At 43.3% G+C, this 26,235-nt stretch overlaps 5 protein-coding genes and 2 non-coding genes across 7 annotated transcripts; 2 read left to right on the top strand and 5 right to left on the bottom strand.

Moving 5' to 3' along the window:
* Nucleotides 1-192: 192 nt before the first annotated feature.
* On the top strand, nucleotides 193-582 carry LOC119817358 (histone H2A type 1-H-like). Its single transcript, XM_038334555.1, has one exon. The coding sequence runs from the start codon at nucleotides 193-195 to the stop codon at nucleotides 580-582; it is 390 nt and encodes a 129-aa protein (XP_038190483.1).
* Nucleotides 583-5,030: 4,448 nt separating this feature from the next.
* LOC121677243 (histone H3.1) lies at nucleotides 5,031-5,444 on the bottom strand. The gene has a single exon (XM_042055342.1). The coding sequence runs from the start codon at nucleotides 5,439-5,441 to the stop codon at nucleotides 5,031-5,033; it is 411 nt and encodes a 136-aa protein (XP_041911276.1). The 5' UTR covers nucleotides 5,442-5,444.
* A 939-nt stretch (nucleotides 5,445-6,383) lies between these two features.
* On the bottom strand, nucleotides 6,384-6,779 carry LOC121677242 (histone H2A type 1-E-like). The gene has a single exon (XM_042055341.1). The coding sequence runs from the start codon at nucleotides 6,777-6,779 to the stop codon at nucleotides 6,384-6,386; it is 396 nt and encodes a 131-aa protein (XP_041911275.1).
* A 281-nt stretch (nucleotides 6,780-7,060) lies between these two features.
* LOC119817361 (histone H2B type 1-H) lies at nucleotides 7,061-7,441 on the top strand. Its single transcript, XM_038334559.1, has one exon. The coding sequence runs from the start codon at nucleotides 7,061-7,063 to the stop codon at nucleotides 7,439-7,441; it is 381 nt and encodes a 126-aa protein (XP_038190487.1).
* Nucleotides 7,442-14,706: 7,265 nt separating this feature from the next.
* Trnam-cau lies at nucleotides 14,707-14,778 on the bottom strand. Its single transcript has one exon. It is a non-coding gene; the product is annotated as a tRNA-Met (tRNA).
* Nucleotides 14,779-15,123: 345 nt separating this feature from the next.
* Trnag-gcc lies at nucleotides 15,124-15,194 on the bottom strand. Its single transcript has one exon. It is a non-coding gene; the product is annotated as a tRNA-Gly (tRNA).
* A 4,112-nt stretch (nucleotides 15,195-19,306) lies between these two features.
* Nucleotides 19,307-20,248, bottom strand: LOC119817350 (olfactory receptor 2B2-like). Its single transcript, XM_038334546.1, has one exon. The coding sequence runs from the start codon at nucleotides 20,246-20,248 to the stop codon at nucleotides 19,307-19,309; it is 942 nt and encodes a 313-aa protein (XP_038190474.1).
* Nucleotides 20,249-26,235: the final 5,987 nt, after the last annotated feature.

Genomic DNA, 26,235 nt, shown 5'->3' with positions numbered 1-26,235 from the left:
ATCTTATTGGTTAGTTGAACTTCGTTTTATCCAATCACAAGACAAATTGTCCAAGTCCTTACTTCTATTGGTTAATATGAAAATAAACTTCTAACCAATACCACGTCTTCTTTTTTAGCGCCACTGTGTAAATATAAAGATTGAACTGCTCTTCCAGTTCAGTAGGTAAATTATTATACACGTTAGTTCGCGATGTCTGGACGTGGCAAACAGGGCGGCAAGGCTCGCGCCAAGGCCAAGACCCGCTCCTCCCGGGCCGGCTTGCAGTTCCCCGTGGGCCGCGTGCACCGCCTTCTCCGCAAGGGCAACTACGCGGAGCGGGTGGGCGCCGGCGCCCCGGTGTACCTGGCGGCCGTGCTGGAGTACCTGACGGCCGAGATCCTGGAGCTGGCTGGCAACGCGGCCCGCGACAACAAGAAGACGCGCATCATCCCGCGCCACCTGCAGCTGGCCATCCGCAACGACGAGGAGCTCAACAAGCTGCTGGGCCGCGTGACGATCGCGCAGGGCGGCGTCCTGCCCAACATCCAGGCGGTGCTGCTGCCCAAGAAGACCGAGAGCAGCCACCACAAGGCCAAGTGAATGGTATAGTTTTCGGAAGGCTCTTAGAAACAAAAGGCTCTTTTCAGAGCCCCATTCTGTACTCAAAAGAAGAGTGACACTTGGATCTGTGCTTAATCCATGATAACAGTTACAAGATAAATCTTAATTTTGTTCGGTTGAGTTATTGAACCCAACGGACAACTTGGCTGTACCTCAGTTCTGTTCAAGTTCAGATTACAGGCTTACACAACAAGTGCCTTGCTAAATTTAGTTATTTTGGGCCACAAGCTATTCCAAATGGAACACCGATTAGGTTTCCGTGTGGGTCCCGTCTAGAGTTCCTGCAACGTGGAACTCTGCAGAAGGCGGCCGCAACACTTGGTGTTTCACTGCTTTGTCCCTGGAGCATCACATCTAAGAAACAAGTTTTGTGCAATCTCCAGTTTTGTATGAATAAAATTCAGTTAGTGACCTAGTCCAGGGCCAGGAAGTCTTAGTTGCACTTGATTGTTGAGTTCAATTCCATGAGCCCACATGGAAGGAGAGAATCAAGCCCACAAGATGTCTTCTGACTTTCACATGTGCATATCCCACCCATACAATAGGAATAATAGATACATATTTTTAAAGAAAGTAAGCAGTATTATTAGCTTAGCTGTTTTTGACTTAATCTGATTACCTCTGTCTCTGTTCATGATTCAGCTTGGAAATAAAATGGAGCTGGAGTTACAGGTAGGGAGAGGATGACCATCTATTAACATGTCCATTGAGGATACAACTTAATTTTCTATAGTGATCCAGTATTCATATACATGATTCTGCTGCTGTAACACGGAAATTATATTTCACAAACCAGGTATGGGTGGTTCCTACCTGTAAATAACATCGTTGCTGTTTGAGGCATTGGGACAGCTGAGTTAGAAGCCAAGAGCCGTGGGTCTATAAATTAATAAAATTTTGGAAATAAAATGTTCCTAGCTTTATTTTCCTGTTATGAATATTTGCAGTTAACCACTGTACCTTGCTGTCTTAACGTTACTGGTTCATCTCATAAACTGTTAGGAACATTGCTTTGCCGGGGTGTCCCAGTGTTCAGGAGGCAGACACAGGGAGATCTTGGAGTTCCAGGCCAGCCAGGAGACCCCATCTCAAAAACAAAAATTCATTTGCTATAATCAAATGAAATAAATGTTTATATACTGAACAGTTACACACACAGAGAGAGAGAGAGAGAGAGAGAGAGAGAGAGAGAGAGACAGAGAGAGAGACAGAGAGACAGAGAGACAGAGACAGAGACAGAGAGAGAAACACACAGAGATGGCCAGGGATGGTTCCTAAATGAGACTACAGTAATAATGATAATATTGAATCCTGCCATCCCAACCCCAGAAGTACTGATACTAATAAGCAGATAACCCGTTTTCAGGAAGTTTCATTTCTCCTGGAAAGCCAAAAGCCATTTGGAGAACTGTGGGGTCAAACACCCTTGATGCAGCCTATATTAGCGTACGGGAAATCTGGGTATTGGAAAGGAAATGTATATTTATATCATGTAATAGTTATGTTGTCTCAAGAAGCTCGAGCACAATGACTGTTATTTTACCTCCTTGAATTCTAATTGTTCTTTCAGAACCAATTCACCTCACCCTTAGATGTTAGTGTCTGAGCTACAGAAACAATCTATAGATTGGGAGGAGAAACCCAGAAGTGAGTAAACAACATAAGAAGAGTGAAGAAGTGTGCAGACTTAGGGAACTGGAGCATGGTGCTTTCAAAGAATAAAAATCTACGGAAGGTGACATCTGCTCAGGAGGTTAAAGGAGATGATTGTTGAGGGGTACTATGGGGATCCAGTAGAAAATGCCCATAAACACAGATTTATGCCTGAGAGGAACAAGCAAATTAGGAAGTTTGATATTGACAATAAGGCAAAAGTTCCAAGAGATATCCCTCTTCTTTGGTTTTAAATACGTTTGCTATGCTACTGAATTCCAGATCTTGATGTCTGTGGGAGACTTACCCCCTCTATGTTACCTTTCCAAGATTTCTTCTAGGAAAACAACAACAAAAAAAAAAAACAAAAATAAGACTAAACACATATCTTAGATCTATTACTCAACAATTCAATTCTTTACGGGTCCTTGTCTTCATAAATAACATTAATGTCTACCCACTAGGACATGCCAAAAGTATGTGCCATCTGTCACCTAGTATTCACTTTTATATGCCATTACTAAAGCAAAACTACATTCTTATCTGGGAGATGAGGTGTGCTCGAGTTTTTAAAGTTTATTTAGAGGATGACCTGACCACACTATTGCGATAGCCAGAATAGAACGTACACGTAGGCATCTCTTTTCACTGCCCCTGAAAGAACATTCCATGGAATTCTTCTACCTGAAAAGCTAAAACTGTGGATGTATACTGAGTATTGATCAGTACAAACCTGAAACACACACACAAAAAAACCCCAACAAAACCCCATGTGAAGCCGTCTAGAGTTCGTAATAGAGCATAGTGTTGCTCTGAAAGGAAAGTGTCCTGCTTACTGTCCAGTCGACAAGTGGCTCAGCCTGGGTCCATTACAAACTCTCCATCTGCAGTGGTGCCACTGGCCTTCCTTCCAAAACATTCATCTGTCTTTCCAGGGGGCCACTTTCTTGGAGAGGGACTTTAGTTTGCTTTAGGGACTGATGCCAAGATGAAGCATATGCTGCTATTATCATATTTAGATTTTTATATTATTATATATTTATATTATTTATTGCATATTTATATTATCTTTAAATTTTTATTTTGCATTTGTGTGTAGTGTGTTTGTGTGTAGCGTGTTTGTGTGTAGCATGTCTGTGTGTAGCATGTTTGTGTGTAGCATGTTTGTGTGTAGTGTGTTTGTGTGTATTGTGTATGGTAATGTGTGTGCACGGAATGCAAGTATGTGGCCAGGGGTTGACATTGGCTTGATCACTTCCTGTGACCTTCAGTTGAGGTCTCCTAATCTGATCCAGAGCTGAGGGACTCAGCAGTTAAGTTAGTCAATTTATCTCTGCCTCCCCGTCCCTTGGACTGGAGTTACAGGATCGCTAGGGACCCGAACTCCTTCTCTCTTGCACAGTGCCTTTTTTCCAATGAGCCCACTGACAAGCTGAGACAGGAATGTCATATAGGTCACTTGGCCAGGAGAAGCTGAATGCTTTGCGGAAAAGGAAAATGAATGTTAGAAAGATCCATGGACACAGAAATTCAAGGACGGCTCTCACAGGCCACAGGAAGCTGCTTTAGGTACTCTGGCTGATCATGAGTTTGGCATCTTCCACCTGGTTTTCTTGCTGTTTCTCCACCCACTCATCCATTTATCCGAGGATTCTGAACACATTTCCAGGAGTATACAAACCAACACAAATTCCCTTCGTGGGACTGAGCGACTAAACCGGCTTGTAGCTCTTCCAGAAAGACCTCAGTTTCCCAAGACCACAATGGTGGCTCATGTAAATTAGGGTGCGAGGAAACGCTAAAGGAGACCCCAGACTCAAACAGTATGTAAAGCCAGAGTGTTTATTTCTTGATTAGTTAATATGCAGGTCCTTGACCTATACAAAATGGAGACGACCCCGAGAGGACCATGTAAGTTCCTTAAGTTTCAAGAAGTTAGGTCATCTCATATATAATTGGTTAAGCAAGCAAACAGCAGGTACATTAGTATACTTTTAATTGACTGAGACTGTCTTATCATTTTTGGACATATTTGCACAAGTTTGGGCAAGTTCGGACTTGACTCATAAGGGGAACAGGGGTGCGGGACTTGCCCTTGAGACATTGTGAGGCTCACCTGACTTAGGCCTGTGTTTTCTCTTGTCCCCGGGAGCAGGGGTATTGCGGATAAATGGCCCTTCGTGGGAGACACCTGTTTTACCTTTCTCAAAGAGACACCTGAACGCGGTTGAGAGCGGGAGAGTTAATCCTTCACTCACAGCCCTCTGGAACTCCAGTTGCAGGGGACCCTATGCCCTGTTCTGGCCTGAGAGCATCAGGTACACAAGTCGTGCAGACATGTAAAGATTAATCACCTCACTTTTTGAGCACGTCTGTCGCTACTTGCTGATTTCTAGCATGTAAAGCGGACACTATCAATTTATAACCAGAGGAGAGGGACGGTGCTGCAGCAGACTTGTTATCAAAACTTAAGCTTTACATATACCTAAAAAGATGGCTCAGGACTCGGGCTTCAACGGCTGCTAAATGAGGTTAGAAACTGACCAAATACACTTAGGAACAACTAAACCCAACCCTCTAAGTAATCTCCAATACAAACGTTTTTTTCTGGAGCAGCTCGCTTAACACAGCGAAGTACTATTAATTTGGGGGTTCTGAAAACAAACCCTAGCATCTACAGGGTAAAAGTCCAAAATGACAAGGCAAACAGCTCCTTCCATGCAGATATGGGTGGCTCTGAAAAGAGCCTTTGAAAAGACACTGCGAGGACCAACTTAAGCCCTCTCTCCGCGGATGCGGCGGGCCAGCTGGATGTCCTTGGGCATGATGGTGACTCGCTTGGCGTGGATGGCGCACAGGTTGGTGTCCTCAAACAGACCCACCAGATAGGCCTCGCAGGCCTCCTGCAGCGCCATGACGGCCGAGCTCTGGAAGCGCAGGTCGGTCTTGAAGTCCTGCGCGATCTCGCGCACCAGCCGCTGGAACGGCAGCTTGCGGATCAGCAGCTCGGTGGACTTCTGGTAGCGCCGGATCTCGCGCAGCGCCACGGTGCCGGGCCGGTAGCGGTGCGGCTTCTTCACGCCGCCGGTGGCCGGGGCGCTCTTGCGGGCAGCCTTGGTGGCCAGCTGCTTGCGCGGGGCCTTGCCGCCGGTGGACTTGCGAGCGGTCTGCTTTGTACGAGCCATTACTACTCGCCTAAGTTCACAAAGAAAGCGCTAAGTCTAGAAGGCGCGCGACCAAAATTTATACGGAGGAGCGGATTCTGATTGGTCCAAATGGCTGCAGGAACAACTTAATTGGCTGTTGACTCCTTTTGTTTTCGCATGATTTGTGTTTTTTTTTTTTTTTTTTTAGTAATAGTGTGGAATTTCCGCTAAAAGAAAGAAAACCCGACCTGCCATTAGTGGAAATCTCTTCTTAAAGCGTTATTTTAGAGCCTTCTTTCTGTTTCAGATTATATGAAAAGATAACGTATCAGGTAGTGACTTTTAAGAGCGGTTTTAAATGATTAGCAATTTGGGCCCTGCAATTCGTGGATTTTAATTTGCACAAAGGCGGGGAGTGGAAATGTGCTTAACCCTGGCATCACCAAATTATTTGACATTCTTAGTTGGTTTTGATGTTAGCAAATGGCGGCTGATTTGTCTGTTATGCTTATAAGTCAACATTCAAGTGAGGACTGTACACAGTGATTGTTTCCCAATAAATATGAAGTTCTCCAAGTGTCGAGTTGGACATTCAGTGGCCAAATTATGTCTTAACCTCTAGAAAACTCAGGAGTTAATAAAATTTTCACTTAATGTTGAGGAACATACAGGACGAGTGATTTGAGCAAACCGTGGGTCAACAGTTGTTTTGGGGAGAGGGGTTCGAGACAGGGTTTCCCTGTAGCTTTCGGAGCCTGTCCTGGAACTAGCTCTTGTAGACCAGGCTGGCCTCAAACTTACAGGTCTGCCTGTCTCCCAAGTGCTGAGATTAAAGGCGTGTGCCATTACCGCCTGGCTAGAACAAATCTCATAATGCCCCTAACAGCTATTATTCTTTCCGTAATGGTCAGTTCTTTTAGAGAAAGGGTGAGTGGCTCTGAAAAGAGCCTTTGGCATAGCTAAAAGGTTGTTTTAAACGACTTATTTCCCCTTGGCCTTGTGGTGGCTGCTCTCGGTCTTCTTGGGCAGCAGCACCGCCTGGATGTTGGGCAGGACGCCGCCCTGCGCGATCGTCACGCGGCCCAGCAGCTTGTTGAGCTCCTCGTCGTTGCGGATGGCCAGCTGCAGGTGGCGCGGGATGATGCGCGTCTTCTTGTTGTCGCGGGCAGCGTTGCCAGCCAGCTCCAGGATCTCGGCCGTCAGGTACTCCAGCACGGCCGCCAGGTACACCGGGGCGCCGGCGCCCACCCGCTCCGCGTAGTTGCCCTTGCGGAGGAGGCGGTGCACGCGGCCCACGGGGAACTGCAGGCCGGCCCGGGAGGAGCGGGTCTTGGCCTTGGCGCGAGCCTTGCCGCCTTGTTTACCGCGTCCAGACATCGTAAAAACCTAACTGGAAAGTCAATAAGTTGTTGAGAAGCAACACTGGCGCCTTTTATAGTTACCACAGGGCGCGAAAACGGCACGATTTCATTGGTTGCACTTAAACACCAACGGCACCGTGGCCTTTAAAATCTTCTTTCTTTGATTGGACAGTTTGTAGATGACGTTTTTGCGCTTCATACTAAACATAGCCATAAGTTTGTTTAAAAAGGGACCAGTGCCTGTCACCACCGCAGACTGTTGTGTTTCTGTGTCCTGTTTTTCTTTTGTTCTTCGCTATGCCTGATCCTGCGAAATCCGCTCCCGCCCCGAAGAAGGGCTCCAAGAAGGCCGTGACCAAGGCGCAGAAGAAGGACGGTAAGAAGCGCAAGCGCAGCCGCAAGGAGAGCTACTCGGTGTACGTGTACAAGGTGCTGAAGCAGGTCCACCCCGACACCGGCATCTCTTCCAAGGCCATGGGCATCATGAACTCGTTCGTGAACGACATCTTCGAGCGCATCGCGGGCGAGGCGTCGCGCCTGGCGCATTACAACAAGCGCTCGACCATCACGTCCCGGGAGATCCAGACGGCCGTGCGCCTGCTGCTGCCTGGGGAGCTGGCCAAGCACGCCGTGTCCGAGGGCACCAAGGCCGTCACCAAGTACACCAGCTCCAAGTGAGCGCGCCCATCTCTCTCTTAACCCAAAGGCTCTTTTCAGAGCCACCCACAATTTCGTATGAAACAGCTGTTACATAACATTCCTTCTCTTCTCCCATCGCTTTTTGGCGAGGCAGACTTTGCCTTGCCGTGAGAGTAGTAACATTTGGACAGTAAGTTCAAGGGCTTACCGTACAAGGATTGTCCTTTATTTTGATAGTTTTAAGGCGGTTTCTTTTTTTGTAAAGTTAATTTCTATAAGTGTACCGATTACTCAAACTTTACGCGTCTCACTGGCCTTTGGATCCGGGCCAAGTCAACTTTTTATTCCTAAATAGGTAAAGAGGCAGTGTAACCACAGGTCAGCAATGCTGAGTGGGTAAAAGGTGAATCATTACTGGTGCCCAAGTAAAAGTGGGATCCAGTAGCTGTTGAAAACTAAGTAAATTCAGCACGAAACATGTGTGAGAGGCTATCTTCAAGGGTGTGTTGATTGCCATGCATCCAGCAACAAGAGTCAACCTACACCGAAAATCAGCGGACCCAGCAGTGCCGCCGACCTGTGAAGGTTAGTTACCTCAGTATTCGTGGGAGGGAGTTCCATGTACGACCCAGAGCCTGCAATTTACCATAATCCAAATAACACCTAACTTGTTTTTTGGTGCCTCATGGTTACTGCGTAGTCTACTTTCTCCCATCAATCATGTTTTGTAGATCTTTCTCCACCTATGAAAGAATAAGCTTCACCACCTCGGTCCCTCCACAGGAAGACTTTGCAGTTGACTCATGGCAGGTGGGGCTATTTAGGGAAGGAGCTGGTCTTGCAGGGTGTGTGAAATGTCTCTTTTCTGCCATCTTGTGGCTTCAAGTAGAAGCACAAGCCCATGACGTTGAGTTTTCTTCTTGTGATGAGTGAGTTGCAGTAGGTTTGCTATTTGTTTCCTAGTAACTACAGGAGTCATTCATGTGTGACTGAGCAAGAGGGTGTAAGACCGAGGGGACTAGGGAGAGCATAGAGGAAGTGTCTGGTCAGCACTATCAAAAAAAAAAAAAAAATAACAAAGCAAAAACCAAAATACTAGTCAAAAGCAAATTAAAATAACTGAAAATAATTAGAGGCATGCTTTCTAGCTTTAGATCCTTTAACAGTTTGCGGTGCTTAATCATGCGCAAAGATCTTATTAAAACACTTTAGTAGAACAACAGGGCTGACAGAAGCAACAGAGCACAGATAGCTATTTCTTGAAGTTCAAGAGCAAGGTGTGATCAGGTGTGGTACTTCTGAGGCCTCTCTTCCAGACTTGGTAGATGGCTGCCTTCATGTTCTCTCCTTGACTTGAGATATAGACCTGTTCAGCCGGGTGTCTCTAAGCCAACCCAATCAGGGCTCCGTTCTTTGGACATTTCTTAAGGGAAACGGTCTAATGACAAGCTGGGCAAGTGGTAAGCCACCGACCGGAAGCTCCAGCTTGTGAATTAGCTCTTTGGAGATCCTGTCTCCTACTCTAGCTACAGTATAAGGATAAGACCTGACCACGTGCATTTGAGGGGAACACACTTTAGTCCACAACCACACTTAACACTGTTCTTTTATTCCAGCCTGCTATTATTTCATATTCTCTCTTCCGTTTAAAAAAAATCTGTGTTTAGTTAAAATTGTAGCTAGAGGAACAGCTGAGAGAGTCTCTAAAGGGGCATTTGTGTCAGATGCTCAAAGGGGCCCAACAGATGCGTTACTGAGCATTTGAAGCCATGCCTCATCTCAACAAATGTTCTTGAAGTCCATAGCCTTCTAACATTGTATTCATGTTTTCTAATTTTAATAGAGATAGCATTATGAGACAGTTAGACCCTTAAACTTGCCACTTTAGTTTCTTCAAATTAAAAAACAAATAGGAAACAGAAATCAGTAAAGAAAAATAGACTTGTTGTTTAGGTGGGAACTGGGGATACAGGAGTTCCTGTGCTCCCTCTGCTTTTCCTACAGCGGTGTTATAGTTTTATAAAACCCACAAAACAAGCCCAGGCTATGCAGGTGTTGAGCCTAGGTGAGCTAGGCTGCTCTGCTGTGAACCCTCTTCTTGGACGCAAGTTCATCCCCAGAGTCAGGATTTTATCTGGTCCCTTACTCATCTTGAGATTCCTGGGCGAAATCTTAATTCTTTTGGGTCCATTAGCTTAGCACCCCTCTTTCAAATACGGACCACAATGCATCTCAGTGGTTTCTTGGCTTTGTTTTAACCATCACAGCATATGTGTCTTCATAAAACTGGTAGAAACAGGCAGGAGCTGCGTGAGAGGAAGTGCCCAGCAGGAACCCGGCCATTCAGCGTTCAAGACAGCATGCATTTCAATATGAAATAGTCTAAATATTGTATTTTGGCAGTGAGCAAAATTTTAGACTATGACACACACTAAAGAAACAAAAGTTGACTTTTTTTTTATCTCGAAGTTGGAAATCTGGACACAAGCAAAACTTTCTGGACCCAGGACAAACTCTTTATGAAGTTTCCCACCACAAAGGCCGGGCTCAAGTGTCCAGAGTCCCCACTTTATTTGGTCCTCAACTAAAATTCTTCATTTGGCCCCTCTGGGCAGAGCACAGGGTCTCCTCATGTAGCAAATATTCAAAAGCTAGCTAAGAAAACAAAAGAGAATATCAGAGGAAAAATTCTTGACTTTCTAAAAACAGAGAGGTGGGAGAGAAGGCGAAGGCTATTCAGTTGTTCATGGTTATTCTGGCTGTGTTCGTTTGTTTTAGTCTTGAAGGTTGAACTCAGGTCATTGCATTTGCTAAGCAAATACTCTACTTCTGAGCTATTCCCTAACCTCACAAAAGTTGCTTATTGAATAATTATCTCAGTTTAAAAAGAAAAAAAAAAACAAGCATTCTTGTATTTTCCAGTTTAACGTTATCTGTATTATTCTCTTTTTATTTATTTATTAATTTTTTTCATTTATTTTATAGCAGTTCTCCCTCCCTCCTCCCATTCTCTCCTCAGGACTTCGCCCTTCTGCTCCCACCTCCACCTCCACTCAATCCACTCCTCCTGCCTCTCCCTTCAGAAAGGGGCAGGCTTCCCAGGGGCACCATATCAAGTTGAGGCAGGACCAAGCTCTTCCGATTGCATCAAGGCATGAGGAATAGGTTTCCAAAATTCAGCTCAAGTGCCAGGACTAGTCCTGATCCCACTGCTAGGAGTCCCATGAATAGACCAAGCTACACAATTATCACAAACATGCAGAGGGCCTAGGTCCGTCCCATGCAGGCTCCTTAGCTGTTGGTCCAGAGTATGTGAGCTCCTATGATCCCAGGTCAGCTGTCTCTGTGGGTTCCCTTATCATGACCTTGACCACCCCCATCTTTCCTACCCCGTCACCCTTCCACCTCTCCCCCGACCCCTGTTCATACAATCCCTTCTTCCTCTTTTCAACAGGACTCTAGGAACTTGGCCCAGTGTTTGGCTGTGGATCTCTGCATCTGTTTCCATCAGTCTCTGGTGACAGAATAGTCACCAATCTGATTATAGGAGATGGCCAGTTCAGGCACGCTTTCCACTATTGTTAGGAGTTTTAGCTGGTATCATCCTTGTGGATTCCTGGGAGTTTCCCTGGCACCAGGTTTCTCCCTAACCCCAAATGTTCCCCCCACATCAAGATGTCTCATTATGCTCCCCCTCCATCCTATCCCCAACCCACCCAACCTGATCCCTCATGTTCCCATCATCTCCTCCTCCTCCCCCAGTTTACCCAGGAGATCTTTTCTATTTCCCCTTCCCAGGGAAATCCATGTGTCCCTCTTTGGGTCCTCCTTGTTACTTAGGCTCTCTGGGGTTATGGATTGTAGCCTGGTTATCTTTTACACTTAATATCCACTTATGAGTGACTACAAACCACATTTGTCTTTCTTGGTCTGGGTTACCTGAGGATAATTTTTTTTTCTAGTTCCATCCATTTGCTGAAAATTTCATGATGTCATGAAAACATTCTTTTCTACTTATGTTACCTTTGTTGTATTTTTAATATTATTCCTAACTGGCAAGGAAAAGTTTTATGCATTAGTTGGGACACAGTGTGAGGTTTTGATATGTGTAGTAATGGGGGTCTTCAGCTGCCTTTGATGCATCAGGATAGCTTACAGCTCAATAGAGACTGACCATACTGCTGAGATGCCAGTTTTTGTTTTTGTTTTTGTTTTGTTTTGCTTTGTTTCCCAGATGTTGCCTGTGGCAAGAAGGTGAGGCTGATATGCTGGTCTCAGTCCCCCTTTCCTTCTCTAGACCTCACCAGTGACACTCAGTTCTCTGCCTTGAGACTATTGCCCCACACAGAGTTCCTGGTACTGTCTACAAAATTCGGAGGTTAGGAAATCGCCATACATCCAGAGCTCGAAAGTGTGTAAATGCTTTGAAGAACGGAAGGCTGTAGCATTGCCTACCGCACTCCACTGCCTTCTGTTGTAATTTTCCGAGTGTCTACCCTCCCTGCTCCCTTCTCTCGGAGTCAAAAGGGTTCTCCAGAAGCTCTTCCACCAGAAACAGCCTGTTTCTAAGAATGTTTCACTCACAAAAGTGAATGCGAAAAGATTTGTTTCAGGCTTGGCAAAGGGATTTGCTGTACAAAGAAAACAGCTTCCTGGGAGGTGCTCTCTCAAAATGACTCTGTGTTGTTTGTCGAAACAAAGAGTCCTGTAGGCCAACTGTCCTTGAACTAGCTATGCAGACAAGGACGACTTTAAACTCTTGATTCTTCTGCCCCTATGTCCTATGAGCTGGCTCAAAAGTATTTTCAAAAGCTGTTCACTGTCTATTTTATACTTGCCGTGCTGGGGTAGAAGAAACTAAAGTAATGGTGTCAGATCCTCCGCCAACAAAGTCAGCCAGGGTATCTGGAGGGGGTGCTGAGGCTAATGAAATGTTAGATGGAAAGAAATTAAGTCAGAAAACACAGGATAGATTTGGGAGGTCTGTTGGTCAAGCCAAACAGCCCTGAGTTTATCTCTCAGCCAGCATATATACTAATATGAGGCAAAAAGCAGATCACAGAACAACATCATCATCCTGTACTGTCCTTGAGAGAAAGAAGCAAGTAGCCTCATTGTCTATCCTGGGAATCCTGCTAGCAGCAAGCAGTTTTTTACTTTTTAACTGGATGTGTCTTTGACTGGCATTCAACAGCCTGTGTCTTAGTAGATAATGTGTTCTCTACCATGGGCAAAATGTTCTTTCCCATGGGCTTAATCAGAACTTTCTCACAGCCCTCAAGGATGCTGGAGCAGGCAGAGGAGGCAAGCTTGAACTCAAATGACTGTGAAGTCAGAATGGGCTCCAGATAGAAACTGAGTTACGTAATGGAATTAATGTTATAAGGGGTTGGTTAATAGATTTGCTTGGGAGGCATTAAACCACACAACGTAGGATTTAGCTGAGGTGGCACTGATCCCCAAAATAATTAGTATGCTTAACTAGGTCTGTTAGAGATAAGCAAAATTTACAGTGCCCATTCCCCAAACAACAAGCCTCAAACAGGCATCACAACCTGAATCATTAAGTTCTGGTCGTGCTCGTTTTGAGAAGCCTAATTCTCCAAGAATTAGGAGGCAAGATGAACCTGGGTGACAACCGTGTGGACAGGAGCGACACTGGGGTTCTTCAGAAATAATCCTGGCCAGTCTTGGCCGTGTAAATCTCCCATCTCCCCCAAGTGGTCAGACGTGTAGTCTCTGTCTCTGTTCAAATTGTAACCTGGGCCAGACCTTAAAACGTCATTTAAGCCTGATAGTATGGTGGAACACATAAACCTATAGTGTGCATAAGTTAGGGAAATCTGTTCTACGCCAGCTCTTGCTTGGGCATTTGTCAAGAGCCAGTCAAGTGCTGTCATCTTTTATCTCTAACTGTGCAGAGTGAGATCTCATTACGAGAACCTACTCTTTCTATAACAGTATTAGTGACTTTCCCCCATTGCTGGAACCAAATAAATACCCGACCACCACCAGCAGCAACTTAAGAGAGGAGAGGTTAACTCTGGCTTTAAGGTCTAAGGGGTCAGGGCAGAGAAGACAGTGTGGCACCCTTGAGGAGGTGACCGTCTCGAGGTTCACATAGCCAGGGAGTTCACATAGCACACTTCTCCTTTGTACTCGGTCCAGGGCCCAAGTTTGCGGAATGGTGTTACCCATGTTTAAGGTGGGTCTTCCCATCTCAATTAATGTAACCTAGATAGCTCCCCACAGACATGACCAGGGACACCCCCCTCCCCTGTCTTCAGTGACTCTTGATCCTGTCATCTTGACAATAATAACCATCGTACTTGCTAGCAGAAAATTCCATGGAGAGAAAGAATTAGTAAGTAACTAGGAGGTGAATTAAATTCATCACTTAAAAAACAAATTCTGTAAGTGACTATCAGAGTATCCACAAACAAACTGAAAAATTCTTTCTTAAATAGGGCCCAGAACAGAAATTGTAGAAAGTTCCTTTTTCTACAATTGTTTTAGATAAACTGAGTTTGTGTTCAGATCTCTATGAGGCTAAAAACTGAGAACTGGAGTGGAGGACAGTATGACCGCAATGATTTTGGAAAATACTTTCATTTTAATCAGTCAGTCTCTCTCTGTCTCTCTCTCTTTCTCTCTCCTTCCCTCCTTTCCCTCCTCTCCCTCCTTTAAATATAAGAAACCTGTAGTCATTGTGTTATGATGCAAAATAAATAGATCAGTGCCATGTGATCATTTCTGTAATCTTTGAAGAACAATGTTAAATTCTGGTGAGTGGTAAACCAGAAATTGTGTCTTTTAACTCATTCCAAACCACAAGGATCCAAGACATGTCAAGCGTCACCAGGCTGGGCTCAAGGTACAGTGGAAATCACGGAGCAGAAACACAATAACCCCGGTCCTACTGAAAGAGCTTCCCAACACTGCCAAAGGAATAAAGCACACCATACTGAGCTGGTGGTAATAACTGGCAAGGAGTAGAAGGAAACGTCTACTCCATATCACTTTCTCTGACACTCTAAATCGGGGCTAGCCTTAAGTAGCAGCTCCTTTGAACTTTGGCTTAGACATGCTACTTTGGCCGCTGGGTTTAATACCGCCGCTCCAAGACTGTCACCATCTCCTAGTTAATTGAAAACGCGGTGTTTTCACCTTGAAGGAATTTTTGAGGGCAGCACGCTTTGATTGGCTATTATTTTCCGTTTCTATAAGCAAACGGTAGAAAGTTGATAAAGCTTTAATTCTATACAGTCTCATTGTGGCGAAAAAAGTAAAGAAAAAACAGATACTAGCAGAGGATGGTTTCGATCCATCGACCTCTGGGTTATGGGCCCAGCACGCTTCCGCTGCGCCACTCTGCTAACCACAAGAACGTGGGTTTGAATTCTTACCTTTACAGGTTCATGTAACTCCGCCCCTTTCAAACTAAAATGGTTGACTGCCTTATTTAGAGACTTGAATTTAGCAAAATTCGTTTAGAAAATTTTTATTTCAAATGGCCTCAGGTAAAAAAAAATCACTGTTTCTTTAAGAAAAGAGTTTGTCGCTAACCTACTGGTCCCTTTTACTTGAAATGGTGATTTTAATCAAAATATGATTAACATATACGAGTCATGAAAATGTAAGTAGGTAAAAAGTCTGACTCTGAGGAAAATTGAATACTCAAGATGTCCGCTTAAAGGGAAAGAAAAAAAAAATAGCTATTCTGCATTGGCCGGGAATCGAACCCGGGCCTCCCGCGTGGCAGGCGAGAATTCTACCACTGAACCACCAATGCTTTGTGCAGGAAACAACTGTAATAATCTTACAAATGTGTATGTTGCCTATTTTTAAACTATTAAAATACTTTTTTTTCTTTTAATAAGAAGATATGAATGTTATTTTACAGTTTTATTGTAATGTTTCTTCCTGATTTATTGCAGCCACTGGGAGTCCCAGGAACTGACACCGCCTTGAAGACCATGAGTCTCCCTTCAGGGATGGAAAGGTTTTCGGACCCGGGCAGTAAGAGGGACCCGGATAGTGTGATATTGTTAGGGGGCAGTAAAGAGGGGGGCAGTAAAGAGGAGGGCACCTGCGGAGGCTAAAATTCTCAGCACTCGCTTAGGAATCTGGACGGAAACCGGAGGAACGCGAGCAGGAGAATGAAAAAAAGTAAAAACAAACAAACAAACAAACACAGGAAGGAATTCCCCGGGCCAACCAAAGGGCGCAGAAGAGCAGAGCAAAGGGAGAAGAGGAACCCCACACCTGCCCAGGTTCGTGGGATCCAGTGCTGCTCCCTGCTGGACGCCTTAGGAGTTTTGTTCAACGTTACATTGATTTAGGAAGTAGCTCCGAGGTGTTTTTTTTTTTTAGGAAAACCGAGAGCAGCGTCTCATCAAGGGATAACTTCTCCGAAAAGGCACAATCACGACTTCCATAAAAAATATAAATATGAACTCGTTTTAGACGATTTTGTATAATATAACAAACTCAAGATGTGATTTCTGTACTCAATCAACAAAAAAATCCAAAGAAAATAAGCTTTTCCATAAGAGGTCAGGAATGACGAAATGAGTGTGTGAGCGAGGTCGTAACTAGGTTTTTCTTTGCGCATACTAAGTCTGGCTTTGCCTGGAGTCTCCTTTCAGGCATCTCCCGGATGAAATTACAAATATGCAGCCCTACAAAAACTTCTGGAGAAGTTGAAAGGGTGGAGAAATTCTCTCCAAACATCTTTAGGATTCCGAATATACGATGGGGCAGAAGCTGAGGGTGGAGCCCTAAGAGAAGTAGGGGGAAGGTGGGAGATAAAACAATCAATCCCTTTTATGTATGTTGCCTCAAAATCCCAGATTAAGTGAGAAAGGATATTCAGTATTGTATCAAAATGTAAAACCTGTTCAGCAAAAGGCGCTGTACGTTAATTTAGAAACAAGCCCCTGACAAGCAGAAAACATACACTACTTACCTGGTAAAGGGATTTTCCCCAGAATACGTTGTTAAATTAAAAACCACATGGAGGAAGGAGAGACTGTTTGGAAGCAGCACTGTGGAGAGAAATTATGGCAATAAGAACTCTTTCAGAGCTAAACTGTCCAAAAATGAAACTTTAAAAAAAAGTTACATTCAGGAGAGACTTCAATGCAAAATCGCTATTGCAAAGAGAGAAAAGAACTCCTGAAGAAAAGGAAAAGGGCTTTATGCCACAGAGAACACTGTGGTTGTAAGGTCTGCACAAAAAGGAGTCCCTGCCATAGAGAGGAGGAGTAAGCTAAGGTTGGGGCCTAAGAATCAGTGTTCCTATTTGCCTCTCAACCTCTCACCCACTCAGAGGGCGGAGGGCTCAAGTGTCATTTATTATTATTATTATTGTGTGTGTGTGTGTCTTGCAAGTGTGAGCCTGCAAGTGGAGTGGATGGAGGTCAGGGGACAACCATTTGAAGCTGAGACGTTTTGCTCAGGGCCTTGGGATTGAACTCGGGTGCCTTTGCTGCAGAGCCATCCCTCCATCCCCGATGCCCGCCCCTCTTGCTTACCTACAACAAAGCTAGACTCTCATTATTTGTCGCTAAATGATGAGCTGAACTACTTGCTTACCTTTGCCATCCGTCAGAATAAAATGCTCACAGACTAAATGCTGGCTCCTCTTAGCACGAGCCAAGCAACAAGAGCAGCGCCCCTGTGTGCAAGGCGTTATAGGATATGATCATGCTACCCTTTCCGTCTAAATTCCTCAGCTGCTGGCTTTTTCTGGTGTAATGACATTAAAGGAGATCATTCCTTTCGAGTCCTTCATAAAGCACAGAGCCAACACCTCTATTAAGGAAAGAGATAAGGGGAAGAAAACATAAGCAACTATATTCAATCAAAGTTTGACAAGATGTGGGAGCCTTGAGATAGACCATTTAAAGACCCAGGGTGAACCATCTATCTTCATGATTGCATTTGTTGAAGTATGGGCAACGATGAACAGTAGAAATGTAATTGAACAGAAAACAGTGTGAACAAGCACAAATTGGCTGAGTGGGAGCCCTAAGATGGCCAGTCTCCAGACTCCCCCTGGCCTCTCCAGGCAGGGTTAGGTCCTCACTTATTAAGGATAAGACCTCTCCTGGAATGTCTTAGCAATCACATAGGTCAGCTGGTACACAGAATAGAAGGGGAATGTCGAAGTAATATTCCTGAGGTTTATGACTGCCGTTTCTTTATTAATTAACCAATGAAACAACAGATAGATATAAGACACTCCTACATCAGAATTTAGATGTAAATCCCTTTAAAATTCACCAGTATACAGTGTGCTGGATTTTAAAACGTAAAGTACCTCAATTTCCTTCACTCTTTCCTCCAACCCCACCTCTGGCTCCTGTCAAGGATCTGTAAAAAGCTTATGCTGGCCTCACGATAGTTCTGAAGGCTGGATCTGATCCCAGATGGAATTTGAGAAAATAGTCAGTACTGTCAGAGAGGGTCAGGGTGGAGCACACGGTTTAAAGACTTTCTCCTTAGCCTCCCACCTTTGAGAGCCACCACAGTCAGCTCCTCACAGATCTCTAAGGACAAGGACATTGATGATGAAGTGACATAAAAAATTGTCTCTGGAAATTCGGTCTTTCCTTTACTTGGGCTTTAAGATAAGCATGGACTTCCCTTAGAAAATGCCCTCTGGTTGGCAAAATACACTTTTAGTATTCTCTCCCATTTTTGTCGTTAATTCCCATTGATAGAAATAAAGAATAGGATCCCAGTATAATTGCTATTTTCTTTAACTGTTAGTAGAACAGTTCTTAAAGTCGGGTCCCTTCCCGGGAACATCATCATGTTCTGGGAGTTTGTAGAGAGAGAACTTCTTAGCCTTGCCTCAGACCTGCTGGGTTAGAAATCCCGAGGGTGTTGCGACTCGGTGTAAGTGTTCCTTGTGGGTGTCGTTGTTGTTACTGCCTTTTCTGTTTTAAGATCAGTTTGGTTAAAAAAAAAGAATCGAAGAGATCAATTACAGTGTGATATATAATAAACATGATCAGTTATGACTTCTAGTGTATAAAAATTTTGTTCAGCACTGTGGAATTCTGAAAGCAATATGGAAGAACTATAAATTATAATCTGTGTTGATGTAAGGCAACTAACAGAAAACAAACTTTCCTCTTACATAAAAAACTACAGGGAAAAGGAGTGGGCATCACTGTAAGACTTTTTTTTATCATTTAAACTATATCTCCTTTAGGAGTTAATGAGAAAAAAATTATGTATGCATACATACACATTTATGAAAAAGCATTTAAAATGCCGCACAACAGTTTGATTAAAAGTTAAAATATTTTATTATTATTTCTTTTTTAGCAGATGAAATAGGATGTCACTTTAATAGAAGTAGAAACTGTAAAAATAAAATAATGAAATAGTTTAATAACCTTTGGGTGGGGGAGTCACTGTGGAATTTAAATTGTATTGGAGTAGAAATAAAGCTGAATTTTTATAGAGCCTCAAAAAGATGGGTCTATGGCCAGCATCACATACTCTGTTCAAGCTTCTACACATCTCTAAAAGAGTGTGGGGTGTGCTTATATACCTCATAGTGTATCCGCATGTATAGTAAATGCCTTGTTTTTGGAGAAAGGATTCTCAGATTTTTACCTGAGAAATCTAAGGAGCCTTACCAAGCACACACAAATTATGAAGCTTGAAAATATGCGGCGTGTAGGGTCAGCTGTTTGGGAGGATCAGAAAAAGCAGCTACCAGGGCTTGTGAAATGAATATATTTAGGCAGCAGAAGGCTGGTGTAGTTTTTTCTCGGCAAGATTTTATTTGATAAGGATCATCATAATAGTTCAATAAAGAAGAAAACAATATAATTTGTGAGGTTGTAAAAACTTACACTAACAAGGATGTTATTTGGGCATTCCTCATTTTTTAATCAAGAAGACCCTTGTCACCAACCTCTTAAATGCTCCCTTTACCTCTTTGTTCCTAAGTGTGTAGATCAGGGGGTTCAGCATGGGTGTGATGATCCCATAAAAGAGGGACACCATTTTCCCTCTGTCCTTGGAGGCAGGGGATGGTGGCTGCAGATACATGTAGATGGCAGTACCATAAAACAGCACCACCACAATTAGGTGGGAGCCACATGTCCCAAATGCCTTTCGCCGACCTTCAGCTGACCTGATCCTCAACACTGCTTGGACAATAAAGGCATACGATATGAGGATGAGAGTCACAGGGATTAAAAGAAACAGCACACTGATGAAGAAGAGCTCTGCTTCATTCGCCGTCGTATCCACGCAGGACAGCTTGAGCAGGGCAGGAACCTCACAGAAGAAGTGGTCCACTTTCTTGTGACCACACCGTGGCATCTCAAGGGTCCACGTGGACTGCAATACTGAGTTGCTGAAGCCACTGATCCAACACGCAGCCGCCAACTGCAGGCAGCGCCTTTGGTGCATGATGACTGAGTAATGGAGAGGTTGACAGATGGCTATAAATCTGTCGAAGGACATGATGCCCAGGAGAAGACATTCAGTGGAACCCAAGGCCAGGAAAATGAAAAGCTGGACCACGCAGCCTCCATAGCTGATCACCTTCCGGGAGCTGCAGATGTTGACGAGCATCTGGGGGACTGTGCTCGTGGTGTAGCACAGGTCCAGCAGGGACAGGTTCGTGAGGAAAAAGTACATGGGGGTATGGAGTTTGGAATCCAGGCAGGACACAAGAATTATCGTCATATTCCCGAAGATGGTCAGGATATAGGACACCAGAAACACCATAAAGAGTGGCAGCTCCAGCCATGGCCGATCTGAGAACCCTAGGAGAATGAACTCCCCTGAGATGCTCTCATTCGCCAGAGTCATGGTAAATGGTGCAGTCTCTGGGTCCCTGGAACACAAAGGGTTAGTAAGCCGGTGAACATGTTTATTGACCACTTCAATTAAATATGAATTGATGATGCCAGAGCGTTTACAAACTGATTCTGTTAGTGTGAAAACCGTGTTGATAAAAGGTTAAGCGTGTCAAACCTTTCACAGGTGTTCATAGATTGCTAACAGTTTTTGGCACAGCGATTTCAAGTTTGCAGCACTGAGTCCATTTCTACAGACACAGAGCTTCTCCTCTGTGCTTGCCTGTCCTGTGGACGGTTGTTCTGGGGTCTTTCTACCTGGGTATCTGCTGTTGGGGGAACAGAGACATTGCTCCTGTTATTTAAATTCATTTAAATTTCTTCCCAAAATCAGTGAGAGTGTCTGGTTGTAGGCATTTGGTAGAATTAGGTAAGCCTCATTTCCCCACTATTCCTGCCAGTTTCTAAAATAAGTCCAGACGTTATGGCATCTTCCTTGTAAGGTTTCAGACACGATGTCAGGAGACTCATCCTCCTATGCTGTCACAGAATGCACAAAGGATTAGCTGGAGTGATAATGAGGTTGGCAGGCCTGACACAGCCACCCCAAACCCCTTCTCTAACTAATTTCATTGCATCTTGTGCTCTGATCTTCAGGTTCCTCATTAGGAAAATCATCTCCTAATCTTTCATTTTGGGTTTTCATCCCTTGCTTATTTTGGGACTTGAAAGAGTGAGTTGGGTTGTGAAACTGTGATCCCCGTCCATCACCATGGTCCCTGTTGCCTGTGGTCCTGATTTTCTCCTATCAACAAAGCCGTGTAGGGACTAGCTTACCTTTCCTGCTCAATGAAGTTAATGACTTGCGTTTTTGTCCAAAATTATATTGAAAAATAAACATAGTATTCTGTAATGCAAACTGAAGGAATGTAATTAAAGAATAATATACTTGGAAAAAAGATAAGGACACACATATATTTTCTGGTCTTTTGAGAGTCACAGGTGTATCCTACTCAGCCTGATCCTGGGAGGGAACAGAGGAACGAGCTCAAAGCATCCACAGTAAGAGAGGGGCAGAAGTGCTCAAATGAGTCACTTGGAGCTTCTACAGTGTTCCTTTTTTAAACACATCAGTGTGCAAGCAGTTATGTTAAAGTCCTCACAGTCAGTTGCAAATCCAGTAGCCAAGGAAACATATCTTACTCATTGGTGTTATCTTTTGTGTAAACTGTTGGCAGTACCTGGTCCACAGGAGCACAGGTGCTGGGCCACAGGTGTCAGAGAGCTAGGATACTTTGGGTGGAGGTGAGTCAGAATCCTAAAATGTCTTGCAAGTAGTGATATAGTGACTCCAACATCGAAAGAGAATGTATCCCAAAGAAATCTCCATGAAAAACTAAATTTTCAAATATATTTTACCAATATGAGAATGTATTTTTGACAATTTTGTCCATAGTTATTAAAATATCAGCTATGGGTATTGATTTTTTTTCCCACTTGTTGTAAAACATTTAGTTCCCCTCATATGCTAGGTGTTCGTGAATTTGTGTGTGTATGTGTGTGTGTGTGTGTGTGTGTGTTTGTGTGCATGCTGGTATGTGAGAGTTTTTGCACACGCAAGCTACAGCACATATATGACGCTCAGGGGGCATCTTGGTTGAGACAGAATTTCTTTCCTGTTGTTCATGCAGCACATGACAAGCTAGCTGACCCTCCAGATTGATCCTATTCTCCCCTCTGTCTCTCATTTTGCTAGAAGCACTGAGGTTCTGAACAGAACCCTGTACTCCCTGTGTTCAGCCAAATGTGGTTCCTGTGGTTTTGAACTCAGGTCCTCAAACCTGTGATAAGGCATTTATCTGCTGAGCCATTTTCTCAGTACCTCAGCAAAGTTTTTGTTATTTTTTGAGTTGTGGTCTTGTTATTTTATGCTTTCCTAAATTGCCTCATATTCTTTGAGAGTGTCTTTCAAATACACACACACACACACACACACACACACACACACACACACACACAATGGGATTCTTTCCCCCAACACAGTTAAATGGAAAAGTTTACATAAAGTTTACCCTTTAGAAAAGCTGAGCCCTGAAGGCAGAAGCCTGGGTTTATTTGCTCCTCTCGCTTAGCTTGCTTTCCTGAGAGCCCAGATCTGCTTCAACAGCCAACAGAAGGGAAAGATGACCTGCTCTGAAAGGCATGGTCTCCACCGAGATCACAAATGTCTCCTAATGTTCAAATTCTAATGTGAGTTTATTTAGTAATTTCTTATATATTCTACTTACCTCTAATTTAAGCATGAGAGACAGAAAAATTCATTTTGCCTTCCAAAACATCTGGCATTATAGCAGTAGTAATTTAAAAGGCACAAACACAATGCCACTTCTGTCTGCAACATAGTCATCTACTTGTTCAGGTGAGGAGAACTGAAGTTCTAGTTCTGCTTGCTGGGCGTCCCGAGGTCTCCAGTCAGAGTGCAGTGGATGGTGAGCAGGATGCACAGGTGATGCCCAGAAAGTGTGGTACCCGAGTCTTGTCCTTTACACTTCGGTGAGCCAATCACTATTTATTTAAAGAGATTGTTTCTGATTGGTTTTACAAGAATGAGGAAAAATACATTTCCAGCCAAATACTGGTTTTGGCCTCTGGCAAAAATCCCAACATAGAGGCTTCCTTTATATGATTCACCAGGGGCTCAGCAAACTCCTGGTCCATTGAAAGGCAGGAGGAGAGCTGTGAAGGGAGGGCACTCTTTCATGGCTGTGTGGTTCAGGAGGAGCCGCTCTCCAGGGACCAAATCCTTCACTTTGTAACTGACAGCAGCGATGATGGGAACAACAACAGCAACAAAATTTTAACAACTAAAAACTGAATTTTGTTCCCAACAGGGATTTTTTGACACTTGCAAACTATTATTCAATGACGTCTCTAAGCTCATTTGATTACTGTTATTTTTCTTTTCATTTTCATTTTTGTTTTTTTTTGAGATAGAGTTTGTTCCATAGTCCTCAGTATGTTATAAAGCTCAAGATCCTCCTGCCTCAGTGTGCCAAGTGTTGAGATTATAGGAGTGTGTCACCACATGGATTTACAGCTATGTGTCACCACATGGATTTGCAGGGGTGTGTCACCACATGGATTTACAGCCGTGTGTCACCACATGGATTTGCAGGGGTGTGTCACCATATCTGTCCATCATTTAGACACTTACATCAGAAAGAAGCAAACTCATTTCATGTTCCCTAAGATGTCATCTAAAATCATGTTGTCACACCTTTGATTTGCACATCAGAAAAGAGAGGGCTAGTTGGCTGATCTTTTCAAATTGCTTATTAACTTTACATGATCTATTTCATGTAAGAAAATAAGTGAAAACATATTTATATCCAGTATACTCAGAATAGCTTTTCTTTCATGGGTTCACTTTCCCTAGATTAAGTTACTATTAGCAGAGGATATTCTGTGGCCCATTAAATTGTTTTATTTAAAATCTATCTGGAAAATATTATTTAATTCAACCAGAATAAAATGTCTTTGACATTTTTATCATATGTAGGTTCACTTCAATTTTATTTTAGATAGATATATTTAGAAGACATGCTTGTAATTGTGAAAAACAAAAACTAAGCTTTTAACAAATTTGAAGAAAAAAATCTAATAAACTACGAAGATAAAAAAAAGACAAATTAGTGAAGAGTAGCCAGGTTTGAGAAGAGCACGCCTATATGATCAATGTAGGAGAACAGATCCAATTATCAAGGAGTCTATATCATAGAAATAATAAAACTCTATATTCTCATCAGATTTTCAAAGGAGACCTGAGGGTCATAGGATTTCTGAAGAGACACAAGATATCAGTTCCTTTCATGTATTTTCTTATTTTTACTTTCTTTTGAGAATTTCACACAATGGATTTTGATCATATTTGTCTTCTCCCCAAATCCTCCACACCCATCCCCCCTTCCCAATCCACTCAGCTGTGTTCTCTCACCTCATTTAAACCCATCAAGTCCAATTTGCACTGCCCTTCTGCTATTCCTGGATGTGTGGCCTCACTGGAGGGTGGCCAACTCCCAAGGGGCTGCGCCCTTACAGAGCACTGACTCTCCTCTTCCAGAAGCTATCAATTGGCAGCAGATCTTAGCTAGAGATGGGACTTAGTTCCTGCCTCCCTCCCCTGGTGGGAATTTTGTCTGGCCTCACTCCATTTCTGCATGCTGTCTTAACCACCATGAATTCAATGTAGAACTGTTTAGCTGGATACAGAAAACACCATTTCTTTTGATTCTTAAACTATTTCAACCTCTCTTCTGCAATGACCCAGAGCCTTGAGCAGCTGAAGTGTGATACAGAAGTCCCATTTAGGGCTGAGCATTCTGCTGTCTCCTCTTATTGCACCTTGACCAGCGGTGAGCCTCTATGTTTGTCTCCATGTACTTTAAAAAAGCATCTCCTCTAATGAGGGTAGAGAAATGCACTACTGTATGGGTACCATGATAAGTTATTAGGATTTTATTTCATGTTATGCACACTTAGCAGAGTAATGAAGTTTTTCCCCTAGAAACTAGGACCTGTCTAGTCACAAGTTCTTGATCCTGACAACACGAACAGACATGAGTTTCAACAAGTAGAGCAAATCTTAAGTCCAATTAGAAAGTGGTTGATTACTCCCATAATATTCAGGTCACTCTTACACATGTAGCCATGTCTGGCTGGCCAGACATTGTTGTATTTCTCAGGGTTCACAGCTTGGTAACATAAATGATCATTGTTTTCATCTGGTAGTATGCATAGCCCCTTCTAGATCTATGAAAGCTAGCCAATAGGATGAGTCTTCTAGGTATGTACTAACTTGATTTCTCAGGGTTCTAGGACTCAAGTGTATGATGCCTCAGAAATAGGCTCTTTGTGTCAAGTTTTGAAGCATAACCAAAAGCATTGGCAATGGCCTGTAATAGTTGGGGGTTTATGGGAACTCATTGCCTAGCCACTTCAAAAGAGGTAATGCATTGTTGCCATTCCTCCTCACACAAGGAAGAAATAAGCATTTCTCTTTTCCTACACTCATGGCAGGGGTTGTTGTCTTTTTCTTGGGGTATTGGTTATGTTAGCCATAGGTGAAGTAGGATGAAATCCCAAAACAGTTTTGATTTGCATTTCCCTGATTGCTAGCAATATTGAACATTTACAAATATGTTTCTTGTCCATGTGTATTCTGTCTACTGAGAACTCTTTATTTTGTCCAGTGACCTGTTGTGGGAACTCCTTCAGCCAACAGCTTTTAAGATACCAGCACACTTGGGCATGGTCTCTTATACTATAAATGCAGCCCTAAAGCTTGTGTGCGCCCCCTCCCCCAACTGCTGGATTTGGTTCCTGTTCCCTGTTTGTGCAGAGAACTGTGATCTATGAGTCTACCCCTAAATAAATAACCCTTTATTATACTCAGTTCTGAGCTAGTGTGGGATTATTTTATAGTGTCCATCTTCAATGACCCATTTTTAAATTAGCTTATTTGTTTTCTTGATGATTAGTGTGGTTCTTTTGTAGTTGGTGTTATTTGTATGTTCTAGACACTAACCCTTTGTGAGATGTATAGATGCTAAAGGTACTGTCCAATTTTGTATGTTTTATTTTCACTTAAGTGATGGTGCCTTTTGCAGTATAGAAATTCTTAGTTTCATGAGGCCCCATTTATTAATTTGTGTCTTATTCAAAAAGCCCTTTTCTGGTTCGGTAAGTTCAGGTATATTACCTATTTATCTCTTGTTTCATAATCATGGTTCAGGTCTTATGCCGATCCATTTGGAATTGGGTTTTGTGCAGGCTTAGAGACAAGCATCTAGCTTCATTCTTCTCCATGTATCTATCCAGTTTAATCAGCTTCATGGTTAAAGGTATTCTCTTTTTTTCCGATTTTACTGTCAGCTTCTTCGTCAAGAAGCATGTGTCTGTAGGTGTGTGTGCTTATGTGTGGGTCTTCAATTTTATTTCACT

The sequence above is a fragment of the Arvicola amphibius genome, chromosome 6 (assembly GCF_903992535.2).
Source record: "Arvicola amphibius chromosome 6, mArvAmp1.2, whole genome shotgun sequence".
In the NCBI taxonomy this organism is placed as follows: Eukaryota; Metazoa; Chordata; class Mammalia; order Rodentia; family Cricetidae; genus Arvicola; species Arvicola amphibius.
The sequence above is the reverse complement of the archived record's forward strand: the minus strand, read 5'-3'. Positions and strand labels throughout refer to the sequence as shown.

What these genes read in the sequence shown, in the direction of transcription:
- LOC119817358 (XM_038334555.1), top strand. Translation starts at nt 193, where the DNA reads ATGTCTGGACGTGGCAAACAGGGCGGCAAGGCTCGCGCCAAGGCCAAG.
- LOC121677243 (XM_042055342.1), bottom strand. Translation starts at nt 5,441, where the DNA reads ATGGCTCGTACAAAGCAGACCGCTCGCAAGTCCACCGGCGGCAAGGCC.
- LOC121677242 (XM_042055341.1), bottom strand. Translation starts at nt 6,779, where the DNA reads ATGTCTGGACGCGGTAAACAAGGCGGCAAGGCTCGCGCCAAGGCCAAG.
- LOC119817361 (XM_038334559.1), top strand. Translation starts at nt 7,061, where the DNA reads ATGCCTGATCCTGCGAAATCCGCTCCCGCCCCGAAGAAGGGCTCCAAG.
- LOC119817350 (XM_038334546.1), bottom strand. Translation starts at nt 20,248, where the DNA reads ATGACTCTGGCGAATGAGAGCATCTCAGGGGAGTTCATTCTCCTAGGG.